Genomic DNA, 19,739 nt, shown 5'->3' with positions numbered 1-19,739 from the left:
AGGTTCAGCAGGTGATCAAGAAGGCCAACGGAATATTGGCTTTTATTGCTAGGGGGATAGAATATAAAAACAGGGAGGTATTGCTGCAGTTATATAAGGTATTGGTGAGACCGCACCTGGGATACTGCATACAGTTTTGGTCTCCATACTTAAGAAAAGACATACTTGCTCTCGAGGCAGTACAAAGAAGGTTCACTCGGTTAATCCCGGGGATGAGGGGGCGGACATATGAGGAGAGATCGAGTAGATTGGAACTCTACTCATTCAGTTCAGAAGTTCAGGAGTTCAGAAGAATGAGAGGCGATCTTATTGAAACATATAAGATTGTGAAGGGGCTTGATCGGGTGGATGCGGTAAGGATGTTCCCAAGGATGGGTGAAACTAGAACTAGGGGGCATAATCTTAGAATAAGGGGCTGCTCTTTCAAAACTGAGATGAGGAGAAACTTCTTCACTCAGAAGGTGGTAGGTCTGTGAAATTTGCTGCCCCAGGAAGCTGTGGAAGCTACATCATTAAATAAATTTAAAACAGAAATAGACAGTTTCCTAGAAGTAAAGGGAATTAGGGGTTACGGGGAGCGGGCAGGAAATTGGACATGAATTTAGATTTGAGGTTAGGATCAGATCAGCCATGATCTTATTGAATGGCGGAGCAGGCTCGAGGGGCCGATTGGCCTACTCCTGCTCCTATTTCTTATGTTCTTATGTATGTTCATCCCTGTTTTAAGATGTGGATATGTGGATACTGCTGTGTGGGCACAGAGCATCTCTTGTGCGGCTTGAGCTGCTAGTATTCCTTTGTTGGTCCACCTATTCTACCAAAAACATCAGAGGGGAGATTCCCATTGGGAAACCCATTGATACCAGTAATAGTACCCGGACCAAAATCAATTGGCACAAATTTCTTGTGAGAATGGAAATGTCAGCACAAAAAACAATGATCAAAAATGGGCCTTAAATGGCCTAAAAACTGCTTAATTTGATTTATTACTGGCCCATTAAACATCATTCCATATACTGCTCACTGCCTACTCTGTCTGTATGCTGCTTCATGTCAGAAAGGTGCAGAAACCTAGCGCTACAGATCTCTACCTCATTCTCTGCACCATTGTACCCATTGAACTGGTGCAACTGTGGCAGTAACGGCTAACGAATCGGCCCCACCTCGTGAGCGTTCACTAATGTTGTGGAAACAGCAATGAATCATTTTTGTGGTTGCATCAACAGTACATAGCATAAACTTCAAAGTTCGGTTTGAATCTACAGTTAAAAGGAAGGCACGATCATTAGAACACAAAAGTCGTACAGTGCAATCAGGTGTTACAACACTGCACCTTTCTCACCACATCGCTCCTGTTTACCTCCTGTATATACTTGCAGAAGCTCCCACTCCCTTTCCTGTTATTATTCTACGCAGGTACACTGTGGCTTTCTCCCACAATCCAACTACCCCATTCACTTGGCTAACTAGAACCAAAGAGCACGCAAATATGAACCCCTTCTCTCCTGAACTTGTTATGATTTTCAGGAAAATCCAAATTTCTCTGAGTTAAAGTCAGAGTTCTTCAGTTTTCTTAAAAAGTAGATGTTTTAACTGGCTGATTTTCATGCAATCAGTAATCACATTAATGCTGTACGTCCTGTAATCTGCACAAAAATGCATAGAAATGCAGGTGATTTTCTTTCTTAAATTGGGGAACCTAAGCGAAGGTCAAAGGGCTGTGATGAAGGACATGACCAAGGTTGAGATGTTTAAAGCAGAAGATGAGATCAAGCAAAAAAATAGTGATTAGTTGGTGCCAGATTTAAGTTATAAAAAGCTGGTAAATTATATGAAGAAGAGAGACTTGAGGAAAGTGAAATTCCTTGACACAAAGGCAGCACAAAATGCCATGAAGGCTTCACACAGATTTTCTGAATTTTGGTGATCTGAATCCTGCTTATCTTAAGATCGTCGCAGATTCTTTCAACTTGTATTTCAACAACAACTTGCATTTATATAGCGCCTTTAATGTAGTAAAATGTCCCAAGGCGCTTCACAGAAGCGTTATCAAACAGAATTTGACACTGAGCCACATAAGGAAATATTCGGACAGGTGACCGAAAGCTTGGTCAAAGAGGTAGGTTTTAAGGAGCGTCTTAAAGGAGGAGAGAGCAGTAGAGAGGTTTAGGGATGGAATTCTAGACCTTAGGGCCTAGGCAGCTGAAGGCATGGTCACCAATGGTGGAGCCATGAAAATCTTTAATTACTTTATCTGGAATTCTGTAATGTTAGGAATGTCATTTGAAATCCAGACATATTTTAACTATGGCAAACATAAAATAATGGAGATGTAGGCTATCCAGGATTCTCAACATTCAAACACTGAATCCTACTTTAAATCCTGGCTGGCATTCATTCTTGGGGTTTCTCTTGAGGAGGCAGGGTTTATCTTTACACTGTTGTGTATTCGGGGCAAAATCAATAACTGTCCACATTGAATCTCTTCTCACGGCACTGAAATGTCTCTCTTTAATAAGTTAATTAAAGTATATAAATGACAATGTTGATGGAGGTTGATGACGATGTCTATAGTTGGATAATCCCATCTTCCTGAGAGAGAGGGGTTACCATAGAGGAGCTGGGAGAAAATTGGAACAGATTTTCATTAATATGTAGAAGTCTATCTTAATACCGTGGTGTCACAGTGACATATTTGCAGCATTTATTCTTGTTAATGAAAGTTTAGTATTGGTACTGAGACTAACTACAGGATCTATGTGTCAGTTACAGTTTGACTGGCTCTAAAGGTATTTGACTCCAATTTTCCCACCCCAGTTGAAATGAGCACCTTTAGCCTATCACTGCTATCTCCTGCAGCCCATTCTACCCCTCTCCAATCGCTCCTTTCCTCTGACTGTGGCCTTTTGTTTATCTTTCCTTCTTTTACCCCACCATTGATGGCGGAACCTTCAGTTGCTAAAGTACTACACTGGCACTTCCATTCTAAACCTCGCTATCTCTTTTTCCTTCTTTAAAAACCTCTAAACCCATCTTTTTAACCAAGCTTTTGTTAAAACCCCCGATTTCTTCATCTCAGGCTCATTCTGTCTTCCTTACAACAACAACAACAAGAACAAGAACAACAACAAGAACAACAACAGCTTTCATTTATATGGCGCCTTTAACGTAGTAAAATGTCCCAAGGTGCTTCACAGGAGCGTTATCAAACAAAATTTAATACCGAGCCATGTAAGGAGGTATTACGACAGGTGAAAGCTTGGTCAAAGAGGTAGGTTTTAAGGAGCGTCTTAAAGGAGGAGAGAGAGGTAGAGAGGTTTAGGGAGGGAATTCCAGAGCTTAGGGCCTAGACAGCTGAAGGCACAGCTGCCAATGGTGGAGCGATTAAAATCGGGGATGTGCAAAGGCAAGAATTGGAGGAGCGCAGAGATCTCGGAGGGTTGTAGGGCTGGATGAGGTTACAGAGATAGGGAGGGGCGAGGCCATGGAGGATGAGAATTTTAAAATCGAGGTGTTCCCGGACCGGGAGTCAATGTAGGTCAGCGAGCACAGGGGTGATGGGAGAATGGGACTTGGTTCAAGTTAGGATACGGGCAGCAGAGTTTTGGATGAGCTCAAGTTTATGGAGGGTGGAACATGGGAGGCCAGCCAGGAGAGCATTGGAATAGTCCAGTTTAGAGGTAATAAAGGATGGATGAGGGTTTCAGCAACACATGAGCTGAGACAGGGGCGGAGACGGGCGATGTTATGGAGATGGAAGTAGGCGGTCTTGGTGATGGAGCGTATTTGTGGTCAGAAGCTCATCTCGGGGTCAAATAGGACACCAAGGCTGCGAGTGGTCTGGTTCAGCCTCAGACAGTGGCCAGAGAGAGGGATGGAGTCGGTGACTAGGGAACGGAGTTTGCGGCGGGGACCAAAGACAATGGCTTTGGTCTTCCCAATATTTAGTTGGAGGAAATTTTTGCTCATCCAGTACTGGATGTCGGACAAGCAGTGTGACAAATGAAAGACAGTGGAGGGGTCGAGGGAGATGGTTGTGAGGTAGGTATCATCAGCGTACAAGTGGAATCTGACGTCGTGTTTTTGGATGATGTCGCCGAGGGGCAGCACGTAGATGAGAAATAGGAGAGGGCCAAGGATAGATCCTTGGGGAACTCCAGAGGTAACGGTGCGGGAGCTGGAAGAAAAGCCATTGCAGATGATTCTCTGGCTACGACTGGATAGATAAGAATGGAACCAGGCGAGCGCAGTCCCACCCAGCTGGACGATGGAGGAGAGGCGTTGGAGGAGGATGGTGTGGTCAACCGTGTCAAAGGCTGCAGACAGGTCGAGAAGGATGAGGAGGGATAGTTTACCATCATCACAGTCACATAGGATGTCATTTGTTACTTTGATTAGGGCTGTTTCAGTACTGTGGCAGGGATCATGTATTGTACTATTTCTGTGAATGGTTTGGCATTGTGTTCCTGGCCATCCTCCCTCCATCCTAATTTGGTCTTCAAATTCTCTCACCTTTGACCCAGGACAGCAAAAATGTCAGCATGGCTTATGTTGCATTACTGCCTTCATGAGTTTGTATATTTCTGCATATTCTTTATTTAATATAATCTGTTGGAAAAAAATGATAAAATACTAATAATGAAAAAGGTGGAAGTAGATGGTCTTTGTGATGGAGAGGATATGGGGTCAGAAGCTGTGGTTGAATGGAGTGCCGAGGTTGTAAAGAGTCTGATTTAGCCTGAGACGGTGGCGGAGGAGGTGGGATGGAATCGGTAGCAAGGGTACGGAGTTCATTGCAGCAGCCAAAGACAACGGCTTCAGTCTTCCCAATATTTAGCTCGAGGTCTTGAATGAGCTGCAATTTCCTCATAACTCAGACATTTGGCATTAGGGATCAGTGTCATGGCTTTTCTCTGCACTATCTCTAGCATCTGAATGTCTACCTTGTGTTTTGGTGACCAGAACTGGACACAGTCCTCAAAGTGCAGTCTAATCAGAAAAGGAGATGGGGACTCATCACTGGGCCACTCTCATGTATCTCCTGATAGTTGGCTAAGGCTGGCATTGATGTAGACTTGGCAGCAGGCCGCATGGTCCGCTATCTTGACTGGAGTAGTTGCATATAATGGGAGGCACTAGTTAGGGGAGCACCTACCTACAAAAAAAATACCTGTGCATTTCGATGTATAGCATTGCCCCTAGAGCTATTATTAACTTCACTGGCTGTACATTTGGTCTAGTTTATAAAGTAATTTGAAGTGCAGGAAAGATGCAAGATAAATTAAAATGCAACAATATGAGTCAGTACACACCGAATTCTTTGATGTTATGATGAGATTTATTATGCACTATTATCAAAATGCATACACATAGAAAAGCCAGTTAAACCAGCAAAATGTTACATTGTGGATACACAATAAAATGATATTCTAAAAAAAGAATAACAAAATCAAGTTCAAACTATTTCCTATTACCCAAAAAATAACAAACCTTTTTGTGATAGAAATAATTTCATCAGAAAATAGGAATAAATACAAAAAGCATTGTGATAGGCCAAATCCAAGAGCAGTGAGTGCCAGATTAGATTTGTAATATCAAGTCAAACATCAATCAAAACTTAAAAAGCAAGCAGAGGTTAACACACAAAAGGTTGCAAATGTTGTCGGAGGGATCCCAAATTTGGGACAGAGTGAAGAGACATTCACTAATGTAAGATGACTGTAAAGGCCAAAATCTACAGGTTAATTTTCCTTTGTGAATTTCATGCTGATAATAGTGAGGAATGTTATTGCTGGATAACAAAACACATTATAATTCTGGGATCAGAGGTCGGCATCCAGCATTCCCAGATCAAGTATAGCAAGGGTTAGATAGAGAAAAGCTCCCCCTACTCTACACCAACTATGTACCTCAATGCTGACTTCAGAAGTGTGTCCGTTACTATACCAGTGTGATATTTTTCTATTTCCCACACTCATTGAGATTGCCAATTTAGATGGATGGTTTTCTTTGTTTGTTAATTGTAGTGAAATTGTAAACGCACGCTTAAAATACAAGATAGTGAATATAGTAAATTTCCCCCCTTCGAGTGAGCCGATTAGTGACCAATTAGGGCTCGTTTTATGCTGTGTGCCCATATCTACTAGGAACTCAACTGAGTCTGGCCAAAGTTATTTCACCACAAAGTTCATTCGCCCTGTTGAGGATTATAGTGACATCTTCAAACCCAAATCAGAACAGTTGTTTTCAAGTTCCTGGATCTTATTTCCAACTGTTGGCACAGACTGGGACCCACTTCAAAAAGTTGGAATAAAGTCCTTCCCAATCTTTTCCTTAAACCTATTGTAAGGGATATTCATAAAATAAGTTCTAGCAGGATCAAGCTACTTGAAATTGAACACAAATCTGTAGCATATATCTCCATGAAACAAAACATGGAGCTGAAAGAATGCATGTTCGAAAAAGGGAAGGCCTTCCAAATTTTGCATTGTGATACATTATTATGAACTGGGGTGAACTCGGGTTTTCGATCGTAACTAATCCGTCCTGTACCTGACCTAAGAGTGATGTTGCTGCATATAATGCGAAAGATGATTTATTCTTTACCATTATGCTGTTCTAACGAATGACAAAGTACACCAAGCGTTTTGTAGTGACACTTGTGTTCTTTTGAAGCTGAAATGCGTAATGTCCTAAAGCAAAATGCAGGCAAGTGAAACAACCTAGCCACACTGATACAGTGTAATCAAATCTGATTTATACAAAAATACAAATATCTATCAGATTGCATGGCAATCAACAGTTCATTTCACAGAAATGATAAATAAAGTAATGTCCTGCTTTGACCTGGTCCACATATCATAAAATCACAGATTTGTGTGTGGATGGAGGGTTTCTGCCCCCAGCAATGAATCCCCAGATACAGTGCTAGAAAGAGACAAAATGGTAACAAGATAATGTCCCAAGCTGAAGATAATATAGGCTCATGTATAAATAACAAACAAAAATAATGCAGACAAACTGAAAACCGGAGTTTAAGGTAGAAAGCGGTAAGATAATAATTTCCCGTATGAAGCCTGCTCTTTTAATTCAAAACACAATGTTCATGGGCAACTACTAAGTAGATGAGGGGAACTTGCATCCTCCCAATGTCTTTTTGGTTTGGATTGTGCTCTCCTCTTACGCTATTTCAAATCTTGGAAATGACCCTGAAATCGCCCCCAAGTCAGTACAGTGACTAATAATGCTGATAAATATTGCTGGTATAAAGGTAAAAATTATGGTTGTGTTATTGGCAGACAAAGTTCTTTGTCAATCTTTTTAGCAAAATATTTAAATTTATTTTAGTAAAAGACTATAGAGAGGAATGCCATATGGCAGTGTTAAGCATTTGTTCGCTAATAGCACCAAAAGTATTTTCTGGGCTATAATCTCTGTAGTTGTTGCAAAATATCACGATTTATGGGTAATACATTTGGGTACCAATGGGAGAATGTTGAATTTGGAACACTATTGCCATTGATAAGGATGCTTTAAGATGTTACTGAACATGTGCTGACAAAGAACTACAGTAAATTTCTTGGTAAGCACCCAGCCGAACTTATCTGTGCCATCAATATTGATGGAGCATTGTCCTCAGGTAGAGTCTAGCATTCAATAGAATTCATGAACCAGGAAAACTTATGCTATTTGAAAATTCCCAAATGCAAAGATGATATTCACAGAACTTAGAGAATAATCAAGAATGAGGCTGTGTAATGGCCTTAGCCTTATGCATTCCTTATAAAAGTATCCACATCTGGATCCGAATGCATCCTGATGCAACTCATGCATTTTTGCAACTGTTACTACGCCATTCGCAGGCCTGGGGAATGCTACAAATATGGCTGCTCCAATTGGAGGCCAGCCATGCGTAAGCTTTTAGAATTTTGTTTTAGGCAACAATCAACAAAATCATAAAAGTAATTACAGCTATGACTTTGTAGGAAATGACACCATATAGCATGATTTTCTGATTTACTTCATTTCATTTAATCTAGTCAACCTTGGTGGTGATCTGCCCTATGGCCCTTCACCTTTATTTTCTCAATAACAAAAATATTATCATGGAGTGTTCCTTTAATCCCTATTTTTAAAGCTAAACTTAATGGCGGAGTTCTATGGCAGTAGGGTCATGGGTTCAGTTCGCTGTGTCATTAGGATCCTGATCTGAGTTTTTCTACTGTGAGTGTCATGGATGCCCTCACGGTGGGGGAGAGGGAAGGAATCAGAGATAGAAGCAGTGCTGGGATATTGTTGCACACTTCCTGGAGACCAGACCAAGGGCAGCATAACCTCTGAACAGATTACCTGGTCACCCTATCGGTTGCAGGAGATCTGTGCCCGTCACGCTGCGGGGTGAGGTGCGGGGTGGTGGGGACTAAATATAGCGGTTCATTTTTTCTCTCATCAACTTTGCTCAGCTAATTTTCTCCCCATCTCTTCTGAAGGTGTTGATTCCTTGCTGGGCTATGGTTCTGCCAACCTTCAGCTTCTCACCCATGTTCTTCAGGTCTGAGTCTTAGCAATGAGTGTCGGCAGCTTATTTAAATGGGGAAGGCATCACAGCTGAGCTCAATTCTGACCTTACCCAACAGTGGGTGCTGGACAGTGGTCAGGAGAATGATTCCTGGCTGATTTTCCTCTCCCTAACACAGTTGTACTGACAGCAATTGTACAGCTCCTACACTGAGCTAAGATTTGCTAGGGATTGTACTGGGACCTCCTGGTCTGTATGGAGCAGCTAGTCATTGGACGTACTTGTTAAGTTATTGGGGGATCTATAATCAATATTTTGAAAGTGACCGGAGGATCTCACAGGACTGTAGCATTGCACTCTGTCAACACACCACATTAAACAGAGGCATATCTATTGGCCCATTGGCTAATACAAATTCGTAAAGGTGGGGATGATACCTTTTTGAAGCTGTTAGATTACAGTAATTACTCAGGATCTTGTAGCTTTTTAGTATTTCATTTGACCTAAGAATATAAACAAATAATATTTCAATCAGTGTAGTTTGGGAGTGTTGTAAATTAAAGGTCCCTTAAGAAGAAAGACTTGCATTTATCTAGCGCCTTTCATGACCTCAGGATGTTCCAAAGCACTTTACAGCCAATGAAATACTGTTGAAGTGTAATCACTGTTGTAATGTAGGAAACGCAGTAGCCAATTTGCACACAGCAAGGTCCCACAAACAGCAATGAGATAATGACCAGATAATCTGTTTTGGTAATATTGGTTGAGGGATAAATGTTGGCCAGCACACTGGGGAGAACTCCCTTGCTCTTCTTCGAAATAGTGCCATGGGATCTTTTATGTCTATCTGAGAGAGCAGATGGGACCTCTGTTTAAAGCCTCATGCGAAAGATGGCACTTCTGACAGTGTGGCATTCCTTCAGTACCACATTGAAGTGTCTAGATGTTGTGCTCAAGTCTCTGGAGGCAGCTGAACCACAGCTGACACTGTATCAAGAAATTCTGTCTTGCAAGCCAGAAATTTCTGGTTTTAAATATTTGACACTTGTTGGTCTTTCTGCTGAAAGATCAATAAGATTAATAATAATAAAGACAGTGGCAGGAATACTGAACCTGTCACGTTCTGAAACCTCAAATATTGTTCGGAATCTCTCAGATCTCAGGGCAGTTGGAATAAGTGGCATTTTACCATATCTGTTTCAGGCCTGCTACGAATGTGAAAGATTCAAACTTTGCTGTGTCATTTCAGTAGCCCGGTATGTTCTTTTCAGTAAACTTACTTCAGCACTCTCCTGTGAAGGAGAATGAAGCTTGGAAGTGGGAATGCTATCGTATAAAACAAGGCAAAAGAGAGAACTGAAAACTACAGAGGATGGTAGAACTGCCAAGGATCAACGAATGGAAAAAAGGTGATAAAATTGAGTCTCCCAACCATTTACAAATAGCCACTGACTTCTCTGTTCTCTGGAAAGAGATCAAAAAACTTTCTTTTGGCTTACTTATTTTATCAAGGGAAACTAAACGAGCAGTCAGGCTTAATAACTAGACTGGGACAGTAAGATAACAGTTTAACGATAGATACAAGATCTTAGGAAATGAGCAAGATTAATTACCCTGCTGGTAAATTTGTTAATTCCTTAAAGAAGAATTTATTGTTCTGCAAATTTAGATAATTAAACCTTCGTAAACAGGGGTTAATAGGCAGATGAGGTAGAACCCTAGCAATTTACTTTGTACGTATAGTCATGGGGTTGCTACAGTGGTTGGTACATTTCTGCAAAGGTGCCACAGTTGCTTTTACTATTACTAGGAACTAATATAAACCAGGACGTTAATGCAATTAGAAACTGACCTAAACTAGCTCACAAATTTTCAGAAATCTGTTAAATAACTATTAACTCTTTCAATGCTGAAGGAGTCCATTGTCGTCAACTCCTGATAATTCAAAGTTATTTTTCTGCATCAAAAAAATGTAAACCATCTAGTAATTTAAGTTAACCAATGTAAATAAAATTGCAACATCAAGAAGTTGTTCAAAAAAATAGAATTATCCCATATTTCAAATTAACCAACTTTGAATTAAGAGTAAACCGTATAACTTTCAGATGTTAAATGGATGCAGTCTTCATGAATGAATGTTTGGAGGTTCTCTTTTTTCCTATTTTCTCTCCTCTCCTGAGGGCATGGTGGGGTAGGTCTGTTTTTAGGACTGCCAGCAGCCCTCTGGTACCTCAACATGTGACCATTCTTCCTCATGAATAAACTTTGATGGTGAGTGTTGTCCAGTTGTTCACCATGGGTGAGGGGGGTGAGGGAAGTGGGGGGAGTATCACAGCCGAGCCTGATCCTGTCCACACATTGCATTTACACACATGTGGATTCTGCCAGGAGACGTATAATAATGGCCAGGAGTGGGGATCCTGGATGATTTTCCCCCTCTCCCTAGTCCAGGACACTAAGGCCTGCTGTAGAGTCCCATTATGCCCTGGATGACACCAGTTAACTTAGAGAATTTTTAATCAATATTTTATCATTGTATTTATATAACAAAAACATATTTGATTACACTCCTAATTTTGAATCAATTCCCGATTGGTGGATTCTGAACAGCTAAAATTGACCAGTCAGATATTGTACCTTAATATGCACCAGTGCAAAATATTTCTTTTCTACTGGGCATTTGGGCTAAAACATTAATAATTAAACATATTCATCTGATGCAGTGCATCATTGAACTGTGCTGTTCCCATTCTAGCAACTGAATAAAAAGTACTTCATTGGCTGTAAAGCACTTTGGAACGTCCTGAGGTCATCAAAGGCGCTATATAAATGCAAGTTCTTTCTTTCTTTGAATACAATAAGAATCATGAGTCCCATGGTGCATTATGGTAGAAATACAAAGCCCATTAGAAGAAAACTTACTCCTAAGTTTGCCCAACACTGTGAGTGTAAAGTTTAGACTGATGTTCCAGTAATTCATTAGATGTGACAACGGGATGTGTTAAAGTACATTGGTAGCTAAAGCCCTGAGCTTTGACATATGAGTGCACATTAAAATGTTCCTAATATAGGTACATGTTCATTCCGCAGGAGTGAAGGTGGTGGGACTGATGTGAGTTCAGATTGGGCTAAATCCCTAGGATGTAGCATTTCGCTGATTTGACCCCGAGCCAACTCTTCCTTTCTTCAAGAGATGCCTGATCTGTAAAGCCATAAACATGTTCACAATAAGCTCTAAGTCATAGATTAAATTCACCTACAGTGTTTAAAAAATACATTCTAGCACCAGTCAGATAACAAGCAAAGCAATATTACAGCGTGCTGCTGCTATCAATTTGGCGAGGGTACCAAAATTGGGTCTGGACCAGCCTATGATCCAGACGCAACTGTGCTGGCAACACGGAGGGCTGGGCTCACTGAATTTTGTAAGGTTAGCCCATCTCGCTCAATTTAATAGGTTCCCTGCACATGTAGGACAGATTTAGGGAGCCTAGCGAGCAGCACGATTGGCTGGGTTGCAGGAAATCTGGCGAGGCAGCGGTACTTAAAAGGCTTGCTGCTTGCCCTTAAAGGGGTGATGCATTTTTGATGTGGCAAAATAGTTTTGTCTCTGCAACAAGGAGTGATTGCTGCTTCCAGAATTTGTGTAAGCGCACCTTTTATAAAGGTGTGCCTGCAGAAATGTTGTGTAGCCTCGTCCACTGACCAAGGAAGATTTAGAGGTCGTGCTACATGAGATGCGGCAGAGGACAGTTTCCCTCTTTAAAGTGGAAGGGTATCCCATAGAACCATAGAAAAGATACAGCTCAGAAAGGGGCCATTCGGCCCATCGTGTCCGTGCCGGCTCGAAGAACAACCAGGTGCCCATTCTAATCCCACCTTCTAGCACCCAGTCTGTAGCCCTGTTGTGAAAGCAGAGGACAGAGGTAGTGCAGAAAGTAAATCTAATCTGCTATATCTATGAATTTGGGGAGGGGGGAAATGAGGAAGAGAGTTTCTGGTTATTGGGAGCAGTGGCAAGGCAAGTGCACTCACCTTTGCACATATTGGGGGTAAAATTCAACTTCGGCGGGGGCCGCAAAGCGGGCGGTGGCGGATTGGGCAGCCATTATACATCCTGTCCGATTGTCCTTTCCACCGAAGATCAGGCGGGTTGTGTAGCAGGCGGCCGATTCCCTACAGCCCATTTTTCACCCCCCCCCCCCACCACCCCGCCAAAGTTGAATTGCACCCCCATTATTACTACGGGGGCATAGAACACTTGGCACAAGCCGAAACTGTGAGCGGCAGCTCCCTCGGGGTGGTACCTTGCAAAGTAGGGAGGCAACCTTTCCTCTTTCCTGTGCACTTTCTCATTGCCAAAATAGTTTGCGCCGTGACGCGTAAATGTTGCAAAGTGCGCTAGAAAACAACAGTGCCATCAGAAACTGAGGGGGGGGGGGTGAATTCGGAAGAACAGTGGGGTTCCTGTGGCTCTTCTGCTGAAGTTACAGAAGGATGAGCGGGACATTCCCCTGTAGAAATTCACCACCTACACCTTTGCTGCACTGGAATGCTCACACACTCAAGGATAGATATAGGGAGGCCGCATGGAACAGCAGTCATCATTGCAAGAAATGTAAGAGTGGCTTAAAAAAGGAAGAGAAACACACATTACGACCAGCACCAACAAAGAGGTCACACAGCTGTTCTATCTCACCCGATCTCCTTGTTCTCCTGGTTGCACCAGATGAATGGGCTGGTCATTCTCCAGGTTTCGAATGCTTGGGTCTGCTCCATGACACAAAAGCAGTTTAATTATTCGCTCTTGATTTCTCTCATTTTGGAGACCAGCGGCCATGTGTAAAGCTGTGTTACCATGAGCCTAGCAGAACGTGGAAAGAAAATGGTTGAGATTATGCCTTTTTTTTGTTTATTACCATTTCCTTGCCTTTTTAATCTGTTTTGTCCATTTCTTAAAGTGTTTTTCTCCTCTTGTCAGTAGGTGCCCCAGGATTAAGATTCACCCTCTAAAACAAGGTGGATAATTTTAATTTCTGGCGATAGTGTAAAATGGGCGATATGGGATTGGCTGCCTGTTATACACCTCTCCTGATTTTCCTTTCCATTAAGGAAAATTGGGGGAGGTGTATAATGGACGACCAATCCCATAATGCCCACTGTCGCCAAAAGTTAAAATGGCCTCCCAAGGAGTCTTAGTTTCGAATTCCAGCTATTTAAATTCAGAAACCTAGCAATTACAGTGTGCAATATTAGTATAAGAACGCTTAGTGCATTCGTATGCAATTACTTGGTCTGGTATATTAACTGAGGCATTAACTTGTTTAAAATAAATAGCAGACAAAGTCATGTCAGAGGGACATATTAAGCATTCATATGTTAATATCGCACACCATAAACTCCAGGCTACAAATAGATCTGTAGATAAGTACTTTTAAATCAGTACTTTAAAGATTAAGAATTTTGTCCACACGTGCTCTGCGATGAATCATTTATTGAGAGTCAGCATCTCTCCTGCTAGGGAGGTGTTGTGCAGTACAGTTCTGAGGCAGTATGCCAGGGAAGTGTGGGGCAAGGGTTCACGGCTCACTTACAGTGAACACTGATCCCTGTCATGCCACAGTGGACAGGGGCCAAGTGGTGGACAGGTTCTTTCACCATAAAGGCGAGGGAAAATTGAAGGGACAGCCACCTCAGGGGAAATCGTCAAGTTGCATGCCCAGGGGTGGTGTGAGTAAAGAAGAGGGCAGCACACGCAGAGGACAAGTGGGAAACAAAAAGAAAATCACCGTATGTGCTCCAGGATTTAAACCAAACTTACGCTAACCTGTAGTGACAGGCAGGTATATAACTTCAGCCAACACTGCTCTTACAAGAAAAAACTTGTTAGGTATGGGTGAGTAGGATTAGCCATCATTCTCACCATTATTGTCAATTTAATCCAACAAGTACTTAATATCTAGCTTATTGTTAGCTTTTAGGACATGGGACAGTAATTCTTTATTAACACCTTCAATTAGAAGCACAGGCAGCAATTTGAAATTGTACACACTCATTCAGAATGCTGCCCTTCCCTCCTGCTGTTCCCAAGTGTACAAATTCCTGTAAGGACGCAGAGCTAGTGGGCAATTACCCCCCCTCCAAAAATAAATAAATTATATATTATAAAATAGCCTATTTTAGAGCATTTTTAACAGTTGATAGATTTTAAATTTAAAAAAAAATAAATTTATGTGAGGTTGGTCAGTAGAGTGAATCAGTTTATGATTTTTCGGTTTCACCAACACCAATAAAGAAATGATACTGTCCTCCGACATTTGGTCTCCAAGGTATGTTTAGCAGCAGAATATTGCCTGGCAACTTAAACAAATCACACAGTAATTTCCAGCATTTAGTCGATGGGTACTCAGTTTTTAATTTATTAGCTGTGAAATCTATTCAGAGAGTATCCCAAATGCTCAAGCTGTGTTTTAACTAGCACAGCCCTTAATCAATTGTTCACACACACCCACACACCTATGCACACCCAAACTAAATTTCACAGTTTTTTACATGGTACAAATGATTTTCTCCTGGTTGCTTCATCCCTGTGCTATGGATGGATTAACTCAGGTAAAAGCAGTTAAATGTGAAGAGTATGATTCAATCAGAATTAATTTGGTAGTCAGATCAACTCTCAGCAACCAAATTTCAACTCAGTCTTCATATTGAAGAGTTTTTGTTTTCCTCTGTGGGGGATTTTCATCACAGGAAATTTTTCTGTTTCTCAGACCTTGATAAAGCAATTAGATCCTGAGATATATATTTAACAAGCAGGCCAGGTCCTGTACAAACAAAATATGTTCCTTGGATATTCAGTGATTGGCGCTATCTGCTCAATACAGAATGCAAGAAAATGTAATACTAATCTAGCCTTTCAAATGTGATTGTAATCTCAGGTGCCCTATTTAATTCATCTAGAATTACAAAAATTCGACCATTTGGGATCCATTCCATCAGTAAAGCTAATACTGTAACAGCACTTTCTGGCTTAGGGTTTTACCCAAAGACTTGTACTTTGTACCCATGCCTTGGTACCTGAGCTCATCTTCTTCTGCATCACCAGGATAGAGATAACCATTATTTCATCTTGTTCTGAGGCTCTGACGTCTTTGTTCTTGCTCTTAGTGTCTCACTTCCTTGGTCTCGCTGACTCTATATTTAGAACTTTTCCCCAAGCTCCTGCTCTGCTCCCAGCACTTCACTTTGCTCCCCCCATGCAAACCTGCTGGTCTTACCCTTCCTCAGTTTACAAAGATGTGTGCTCTACACTTCTGTTTTTTTTCATGCCTACTGTACCTGGGCTTTGATAAGTTTTTCAGCAGCCACTAAGGGTGTTGTACTATGCTCTAACTCCAATGCACATTTAGACACTGTGGGGTGGAAATTCCCATGGGGCATAATCGGGAAGTTATCCATGTATTCACGCGCCCATTTTGCTGATGTCTATTTACACCCAAATTTCCTGACAATCTCATTAACATAAGCTGGAACGTAAACAAGCGGAAATCAGCACAAACAATCAGGGACTGAGGAAGGAACTCACACCATATATTCCTGTTCTAAATATGAATATTAATGTTTCAAGCTATCTAACTATCAATCATGCTCATTAGGCACAGCATGTTTTAGAACCTGTAACTGTGGAAGCTTTTCAATTTTTAACGTGACTTATACTGACCATAAAAATGCATTCAAAGAAACAGAAAATAAAGTGCAAGTCTCAGTGAGAAGATAACCTTTAAAATCGCTGAAATAATTGCAATAAAACACCAGAAAAATTACTTTGTTTCCCGCTGAACCTAAAATTCTGGGCTTAATTTTACACCCGTTTTGAACCAACAGGAATTTTGCATGTAAAGCTCTTTAGCCTGGGGGCAGTGCCATTATAATGAGCCGAGAAGCGTTTGGGCACAGGAATCAGTAGAGCGAGGAAATTCAGGTGTAGCGTAATTACGTGCGTAACACACTTATGCCCCAGTTTCCTCGATCTTTTACGCCAGGTGCTTACTTTACACCTGACTGCACATGTGCAAATACACTAGAAATTCCTCTCCCTGTAAAAACAAGATCACCAGTGAGCTGCCCCGGGAGATAAGTTGGTGGTTAATTGCTCAGGCCCGAGGGGAAAGAACTGTACGCAGCTGTGTAGAATGTCTAGATCTGCCCACACCACTGACTTTAATCCCTTGGTTGTATTTTTGAGTTGTTGATTAGACCAATGCTGCCTCAATAAACCCCCTGGATCGCCATTTCATTGTGGAGGTTACTGAACGTTTGTAAATTTTCCTTTTAAATAATCATAAGTAACATTTAATGCATTAAATATGCGCCATTGTATTATTCTGACAGATTACAAAGTACTGTGTCAGCAGTGGCTCAGTGGATAGCATTCTTGCCACTGTCAAAAGGTCGTGGGTTCAAGTCCCACTCCAGAGACTTGAGCACAAAATCCAGGCTGACACTCCAGTGCAGGACTGAGGGAGTGCTGCACTGTCGGAGGTGTCGTCTTTCGGATGAGACATTAAACCGAGGCCCCGTCTGCCCTCCCAGGTGAATGTAAAAGATCCCACGGCACTATTTCAAAGAAGAGCAGAGGAGTTCTTCCCGGTGTTCTGGCCAATATTTATCCTTCAACCAACATCACTAAAACAGATTATCTGGTCGTTATCACATGCTGTTTGTGGGATCTTGCTGTGCACAAATTTGCTGCTGCATTTCCCACATTATAACAGTGACTACAATTCAAAAAAAGTACTTCCTTGGCTGTAAAGAGCTTTGGGGCATCCTGAAATTGTGAAAGGTACTGTATAAATACAAGCCTTTTTTTTTAGATAAACAGAAATTCTGTTTCAAATGGAGTTCTAGAGCAGACTGGTGGCACTTCAACTTCAAATCGGGCATAGATTGAAAGTTTTCATTTCCATTGGGTGGTTTTAATTGTGATTTACTATGCCAGTTTTCACATGGGCAGCAAGCTGAAAATCTACCCCAAAGTCTCCTGTGTGAAATGAATTTGGGGGCAGATTCAACCCAGTTCCTAATTGGCATCAATCCGTAGATAAAATTGCCATCAATTTTGGCACAGAACAACACTCTCACTTAGAAAAATAGCAGGTAAGGCTGGTTCCAAGAGATGAAAAATGGGAAATGCACACTGGAACAGAGCTCTTATGAGATTAGAGTTAAGGAACACCACTGGAACAGGCTAGACAGATCATTAAATGCTTGTGAAGATCATCATTTATTTGGCTACGTGGAGTTAACCAGATCTGCCTTGTTCCACTTTAAGCAAGTACTGATCAAGAATAACATGTATTATTGCACATTAATGTTAACCACTCAATAGTAAGCTGATGGGTTCCAGTCCATAATGAGCCTTTCTCTACAGATCGTATTACGCTGGATTAGGGCCAATCAGTAGAGTGTTTTATCTGTACAGATCTGATTACCATTTCTCTAAATCTGGATTAGCACCAGTCCTAATTGGGACCAGTCTCTACAGGCTGCTCTTGCACATTCTTCATCTCTCTTCTCTCTGGAGCTCCATACTGCTGGTATTTCATGTTCATGTTTCGTTGCACAAACAAGTTCCAAAAAAAAAACCATAATCACCAAATACACACGCACAAACATGCACAAACATTCCCCACATTGACTCAATCATTGCCCCCCTTCTGATATTGCGACAGCTGTGCCTGCGGTCAGCAGTACTACAGAACTAATTTTCCATGGAACTAAAAGCTTTGGGGAAAGTTTATTCTGATGTTTAGGTGCAGTCATATAGTAAATGATCGGCATTTCTAGTAAGACACACACTAAAAGAACAGGTTTACGGCTTCGCTGACCAGGTGAAACCTTCATTAACACATTCACCTCGTTACTGTACTGAATGACCAGAGCAATTATTCCCCCCTGATTCTTCATATTATGTCTATTAAAAGGAGCAGAGAATTACCAAAATAAATAACAAAATATTAAAAAGAAAAAGTGGTCGGCAGCATGTGGGAAGATTTTTGTGGGGTCAGGATGAGCATTTTGTTCGGTTGGGGGTCCTACAAATGGCATTGGACCCTGTTTTAAACCTTTTAATAAGGCACAGGCACAATGGGCCAAATGGCCTCTTCTATGCTGTAAGATTCTATGATTTTATGAAGGCTCCTGCCTGTTTTGGCGGAAGAGCTGGCTGCCCATTTTGAGGCTCACTTGAAAATTGAGTCAAGGGAGCCTCGGGCGGCCAGCTCTTCCTCTTGCCCTGTTGTTGAGCATGAACGGGTGGTAAGCAGATGGAAATCGACCCTATGATTCTAACAAATACAGAAATCTGATAACATATGGAACAAACCTGATAACCTGACACATCCTCTAGGGTCAGGAGTCTCGGTTTGAAAAACCTATTCTCTAAATTAAAGCAAAGAAATACTGGTGTAGCAATTTAATGCTTTTTGAGGCCATCAAGACCTGCTAAATGCTGATTAATCCTGACAATTATACAAATTAATTAAAGTATTTTAGAAACAATATAATTAAATTGAGATATTATTAAATTGTCTCAGAATCTAGCCAATGTATTATTATGTCAATTATGCAATTTTTATGTCATTGTTACATAATTTATGTTATCATTATGTCATTATTATTATGTACATCATTGATTTATCTTTTTCTAACGTACATAATCTCGAAACAGACATCACAAACCTTCATGTTGACAAATTCGGGTGACCTGGCGCCACTGAGTTTCAGGAAATACTCCAGCAGCAAGAGATTTCCTTCTTGAACCGTGAAGTGCACCACTGTTTTATTGCTTTTCACATCCTGTTTACATAAAACAAAACAGATAAAATATGTATTTGCATTTGGGAACCTGGTGATGAGGGCTTATCTTGTGCTAAATGCTTCGCTTGAGTTTCAGTGTATTGGCACCTCAGAGCATCAGCTTGGCTCAGTTAGTAGCATGCTCGCCAGTGAGATAGAATTGGTTGTAGGTTCAAGCCCCACTCCAGGACTTGAGTACAGAACCTAAACAGTGCAGTACTGAGGGAATTATGTATTGTTGGAGTGCATGTAAAAAGTCCATGGCATGACTCAAAGAAAAACAGCGAGAATTCCTGTTACGACATTCTTCCTTCAATGACCACCATCAAAAATAGATGAAGTGGTCATTTTACCCATTTCTGTT

General features: G+C 41.3%; 1 protein-coding gene across 1 annotated transcript in view; it reads right to left on the bottom strand.

The window, feature by feature from the left end:
* Positions 1 to 11,601: 11,601 nt before the first annotated feature.
* Positions 11,602 to 19,739, bottom strand: part of LOC137301263 (NF-kappa-B inhibitor delta-like) — a 107,311-nt gene continuing 99,173 nt past the window's right edge. The window contains exons 10-12 of the mRNA XM_067970722.1: positions 19,259 to 19,375; positions 13,218 to 13,382; positions 11,602 to 11,720 (exon numbers count right to left, since the gene is read on the bottom strand). Of these exons, the coding sequence (XP_067826823.1) occupies positions 11,655 to 11,720; positions 13,218 to 13,382; positions 19,259 to 19,375 (348 nt within the window). The 3' untranslated portion in view covers positions 11,602 to 11,654. The remainder of the gene's footprint in view (positions 11,721 to 13,217; positions 13,383 to 19,258; positions 19,376 to 19,739) is intronic.

The sequence above is a fragment of the Heptranchias perlo genome, chromosome 33, assembly GCF_035084215.1.
Source record: "Heptranchias perlo isolate sHepPer1 chromosome 33, sHepPer1.hap1, whole genome shotgun sequence".
NCBI classification, from domain to species: Eukaryota; Metazoa; Chordata; class Chondrichthyes; order Hexanchiformes; family Hexanchidae; genus Heptranchias; species Heptranchias perlo.
Note: the sequence above shows the minus strand (reverse complement) of the source record. Positions and strands in the feature narration are given on the sequence as shown.